This window comes from Scophthalmus maximus, chromosome 11 (genome assembly GCF_022379125.1).
Source record: "Scophthalmus maximus strain ysfricsl-2021 chromosome 11, ASM2237912v1, whole genome shotgun sequence".
NCBI classification, from domain to species: Eukaryota; Metazoa; Chordata; class Actinopteri; order Pleuronectiformes; family Scophthalmidae; genus Scophthalmus; species Scophthalmus maximus.
This window is the reverse complement of record NC_061525.1, coordinates 1,816,309-1,822,308: the sequence shown is the minus strand read 5'-3', so window position 1 is coordinate 1,822,308 and position 6,000 is coordinate 1,816,309. Positions and strand designations below refer to the sequence as shown.

The 6,000-nt window shown below is 38.7% G+C and overlaps 1 protein-coding gene across 1 annotated transcript in view; it reads left to right on the top strand.

Moving 5' to 3' along the window:
- The first annotated feature begins 697 nt into the window (after positions 1-697).
- tbx4 (T-box transcription factor 4) overlaps positions 698-6,000 on the top strand; it is a 37,357-nt gene continuing 32,054 nt past the window's right edge. The window contains exons 1-3 of the mRNA XM_035622537.1: positions 698-935; positions 4,944-5,089; positions 5,495-5,589. Coding sequence (XP_035478430.1) covers positions 4,946-5,089; positions 5,495-5,589 — 239 coding nt within the window. The 5' untranslated portion in view covers positions 698-935; positions 4,944-4,945. The remainder of the gene's footprint in view (positions 936-4,943; positions 5,090-5,494; positions 5,590-6,000) is intronic.

Below are 6,000 nucleotides of genomic sequence, written 5' to 3'. Positions count from 1 at the left end.
GAATTGAATTTTTTTAATTATATTTTACTATAGGTGGATTGTATATATTTTCTAGCTTTTAAGGAACACCGACAATGATTTAAAACATTTTAAGTAGCCATAGATTAAGCTCCTTTTTTTAAACTAACACAATCTTGGTTCGTTGTCAGGTTATTTTACACGTCGGTTACTGCAAATATAGCCTAAATATTGATTGAGGTTTTGGAGGTGGAGGTTTTTGTGTTGTTATTCTATAGTTGGATTGTTGCTGAGGGGTGATCCTCGTGCTCTGGGGCATGGTGAACGCTGACGTAGGCTTGGTTATTTCATTAATGTGAGATATTAATTCAGCCATAGTTGATTATTGGGGCCTGCTTATGGTTTTGTTGCCACGTCTATCCCTCTTTTAAACAGCGAACAGTGGGTCTCCGTCCATTCAGGGGAAGCAAAGGGACCCCTGAGTTGTGCAGCCCGTTGACTTAAACTTATGATCAGTGTCGTATTTGACTGTTCCATGACGGTGAGCAGTTCTATACACTGGCCTGGCTCAAAGGAGGCGCAGCGTGAGTTGAGCAGGGGCACAGATCTCTGTCCTCCTGCTGCCTTCACACTTCAAGGGGGCTAAACAACCAGTGTGCGTGTGTGTGTGTGTGTATGTGTGTGTGTTTCCAAGAAAAAAACACCCCACTGAGTTCCCCCAGTCAGAGCGAGCGAGCACTGCACAGGCGCAGAGCGCAGCTCGGTGCTGGAGAAGCTGAAAGGCACAAAGGCAGCTCGAACTGGCCGACACACCGACACTCCCCAGCGGACAGCCGCCACCGCAGCCTCCGGAGGCGCCCTTGGAGAAAGACGTGTAAGCGCCGTAGGAAGTGGCCCCCTACGCCCCGCTGTTCACACACTGACGACTGAGCTGCTGTGCGCAGGGATGGATTTAAGCAGATGACTGAGTGCGTGAGGTACAGTAGAGACGCGTCTGCCCCGCTGATTAGCTGCAGCGCAGATTGATTATCTGCTGATTATCTGCTTGTTTGTAAACAGCGCGGTGAGCGCCAGGCGGGTGCATTAGTGGGACGGTGCCCTGGCAGCGCAGGGCGGTAAAACTCACTGTCATCCTGCGTGACAGAAATGAGACCACAGTGAGATGAGGCAGCTTTTCATGTGGCAGTGATGGGAACAAACACGGAGGCAAAGAGGAGAGTCTGTCTATCTGCTCATTTATTTTCCTCCTTCAAAATCGTATTAAAAGTTTGTAATAACTTCATAATCAAACGATGCAAAAATGTCGGCCATACAGAGAGCTAGGCATTAACATTAACACTGTATTATTTAGACAAACACATTCATAACGTATAAAATCATTATTATTAGTACTATTAGTATTATTATAATTAATAATAATAATAAAAACAGGGCATTGCTTTTTTATTTTATTAAGAAAATACTAGCTGTACTGCTAAGTGTTAAGCACATTTAAACATGTTGAAACAATAATGTAACTATTTTAGAATGTGATTTCAAATGAATATTTGACATGTTTTTGCTTTGAATTTAATTAGAAAAAATAATTTGGAGGATGGTGATAGGATTTTTCATGTTCTTTTTTTGTCATCCAAAAGCAGCACATGCAACTTATTGGGTTTTATACTTTTTTTAATATGGAGCAGGAAGTCACCTCTGATAGACACTGAAGTCACTGTGGGTGTTTCGGGACAGAACGTTTCGTTTTGTGAAACAGTCATTTTTGGATTAGCTGCCAGGCCTCAGCTTTAACCAATTTTATATAATCAGTCATTTTCCACTGATTTTTACAAAAAGTGAATTCAAAAGTTCAGTGCATTTGCAGTGAGGTGAAATTAAAGGCTGTCAAAGTGGAATATGCATTTGTTTACATGCTTTATTTACATATTTATTCTCTAATGTCCTGTGTTATTTAGACCTAAAAGCCTTCATTGTATGATGCTCAGGCCTCAGTACATCAGAGCTGCAGACACAAAATTGTGGCAGATTGAAATTTTTAACACACCTTACATCTCATACACTCTTATTTTACGTAAAACGTGTAGTCAAATGTGCACCAAATGCTCAAATTCATCCTTTGTGTTTTTTCTAGACTTTCTACATCTGCATAGGAACATTGCTGTTTGTCTCAGCCGCACAGGCCTTGGGCCTATACGTCTTCTTCTTTTAGTGCATTGTAATGTTTTAAAAGCGTTTTTTTTATTAAGGCAAACATTTCAGTGCACTCCAAAATGTGAAACACCAATGTCAGGACTTTGTTTATAAAGATACATATATATATATATTGATATGCCATGTGTAGGAGTATGTGCACTACATTGTCTTCAGATTGAATGTCCACTGTGACAGAAACAGGGTTGTGGCTCACTTCTGAGTTAAACAGGACGAGTGAAAGGCCCAGATTAACACTGTAATAGAAAAGGTACTGTTTCTCTGTTTGTGGCTGTTTCTCTGTCACTGCTTATCTTTATTAGCTTTCAAAGATGACTCAATCAGTTTACACTGGACACCGCCTCTCCACTTCATGGCTAAGAGAGTGGCCACATCCTCGGTGTCCAATCCTGAGGAATGAACACCACTGATGTTTCAGGAGCAGGGAGAGGAAAGCAACAGGTTTACTCTGGTTAGGTAATTTTTGCTTTTTTCCTAGCAAGATTGGTAGATAAGATAATTGAGAATAATTGAGATTTTAGGGGAGTGATGTAGCCTACATTCTGAAATACAGTAGCTGTAACCTGAAATTATCGTCAGAAAATGAAATTTGTCACTTGTAAGTGCTGGAACATTTAACGATTCTTGCAATAATGGGCAATTGTTTTAATTACTAAAATATGATTGAAGGGGAAAATTATTTTGCGAATCTGTCACCAATGATTGGTGACAGCTTGAAGCAGCACTCAGAAACAGTGTCTGCAGTCTGGAGCTGGGTCAAACCGTCCAGGGTGTGAGACAGACGCGAAGCTCGGAGCAGCAGCAGCAGGATGAGACACAGACAGAGATGGTGTTCATGAAGCAGTGTGAAAGACAGTCTGCAGTGGTTCTGCTGGTGTGAGAGACAAGGGGACATAGAACCGTCAACAGAATGACAAGGATAAATACTGTATATCCTCCACTGTGTCTTGCACCAAATTAGTTTCAACAGATTTTTTTTCCCACCTTGGCTTTGTTCCTCTCCTGACGAAAAATAATATCCGTCTGACGATTTCCCCTTCTGGTGAGGTTTAACTCATGTGTTACAGGACTGCATGTACATTCTCATAGCATTCTATTAGATGAATGGTATGAGAATGTACATGAGTAGCAAAAATATCGCTGAGGATTTTTGTGACTTTATTTAATTCATATACAACATCTTAAGGAACAAATACATTTTGAAAATATGATGGAGTGATCAGTGTGATGTTTGTCCTATTTTATCATCATGGGAGCTATGTTGTGTAGGGAAAAGGGGTTGTGGATAAGACATGCTTTAACCTGATGACTGAAAATGGGCCGCAAACATTTGAATTCTAAAAGTATTGTTTTTAATGTCATTATATATTTATACTGTATGTCATTATGTTTTAGTAGTTCTTGTTTTTATTCTAATTATATCTGAATAGCTGAAATCTATTTAGTTTTTGTTTATATCTTAGTATGTAGGAGTCTATTTATAGCATAAACTGAGCTCAGGAGAGCAGGAGAAAAACCCTGGTCCTCAGTCGTGTCAACTGAATATGTTCATGGAAAGAGGTTTGCCTTCATGTTCAGCTCAACCTCTTTGTCATGTTTACATGCAGCAATAAGCCTCTCTAAACACAACGTGGGTCAAGTTAGCACCAGTAATTTTCCATGTTTTGAGCGACTTCAATTAAAACAAATGAACTGGTTTTTACTGAGTAAATGTTCTTTTTTTCTATTACAAACATATGGTGAACTGGCGGAGAGAAAAAAGTATTTGCTGGCTTTATATGTCCGCATTTGATGGTTTGGATGTGTGTGTGTGGAATATTACATATTAGAGTGAAAGAGACTTAAGTAATCATTTCATTAGGCAAAATGAGAATCAAACCTTTCTGTGACCATCTGTTTGGACAGCTAATAGTAACATATCACAGTTATAAGTTTGTCTTTCAGGAAGAGACAGGACATTCCTGCAGCAGTGAACAACACAAAAATACTGCTTGGCTTGTTGGATTTAATGCGACCTGAGGATTAGATAGTGAGGCCCATATATAAATATATATATATATATGTATGTATATACAGTATATATATATATATATATATATATATATATATATATATATATATATATATATATATACACACACACACACACACGTGTTTTTTGTAGTGAATTTCATATAAAATTCATATGGATCTAAACGAAGTAGGATTATAAATGAGGACTGCAGATCAAGAGAGTAAAATGAGATGGTGTAAATAGTTGAAAAGTCAAATTTACAAAGTAATAATCTAAATATTTTTAACATTCGGAGGAAATCCTAATCCATTTGAACATTGTACAAACAGTGCATCTCATGTAGATACAACTCTTTTGGCAGTCAATATCATTTTTTACAGTTAACTAATTAATAATCTTGACTATATTCTCTGAAACAATAAAACATCATTTAAATTAATGTAGAATTTGGGAACAAAGATTTTCACATTTTACACCTACACTCTAGGTGCAGGGCTAACAACACCTCAAATTCATTTGACGACCTAGGTGCCAAGGTTGTCTACAGTGTTTGAAGAATCTGACAGCTGCGAGGTAATGGTGCATTTCTACAGCTAACATGATAGCATGGGTTTCATAATGTGTATTATTGGCACTGGAGAGTCTGTATTATATCTGAAAAGTGTCACATGCTTGGTCTGATGTACAGCGGATATTTCTCTCTGCTGTCACAGCTCCTCACTGATATGTCTGACAGCTGGGTATTTTTCTAATCCTGCAGAAATGCTGCAGGAGAAGGCTTCAGCTGTAACGGATGAGTGTATGAGTCGGGTCCAGAGCGGCGTGGAGACAGATGTCCTCCCAGACCAGTCACGACTGGGCCTGTCCAAAGCTTCCGCCATTCCCAGCTCCAATGAGCCTGAGCAGGTACACATGCAGAAATAATATTCCAAACACATACAGATGCTTCCTATGACTGCACTTTGTAGGCTCTTCAGATGGTTAGAACTGTGTTCAGTGGAACGACTGTTGATTGGAATTCTTTAATTGTTCTTTGTGAGCAAGGCTCAGCAGAGGAACAAAACAGTTCTTCTTTGATAGATTTTTGAACATCCAAAACATCATTGGAAAACATCACCCCCAAAATAAATACTTCATGCCAATAAAATGTGGATTTTCAATGACATAAACAGCAGATGATTTTATAAAGTGCTGAGTGTATATGCGGGTTTTTTTACATTATCCTTTTAAAAGGTTGTGGTGCTTAGATGGTTTGGTTCGTGTTGAGTCTCACAGTGATGTCCACACTCTCTATCTCTCCCTCTCTCTCAGAACATTGAGAATATTAAGGTCGTCCTTCATGAGAGGGACCTGTGGAAGAAGTTCCACGAGGCCGGGACAGAGATGATCATTACTAAAGCAGGCAGGTTAGTAAAGCAGCACACCAGCAGTAACATAAGAGTGCAGTCCAGACCGAAAGATGGGAAAATCAATATTTTAGATTCAACATTTCTCACCTTGCTCCTAATTTTAATTTAAAGTGTTATGTTTCTAATCCACCTTTAAAAAGTAATATTTGCATGTAATTAGAAAAGCCATAAAATAAATGTGTTTATCATCACTTCTATAGAAGCACCTCTTAAAGACATTATTAGAAATGACCTTGATTATTAGTGGTGGGATAGGAATTCAGTCCTTGAGCTTAAGGTGGCCATTTCAAAGATTTTCATTTGAATAAATGTCTGTTAAAGGGGCAGTTAGTAATCCAATACACATTCAGCAAAATTCTGCAAATATTTCCTCACGGTCTGCTGGATGTCAAAACAGTCATTTTTTCC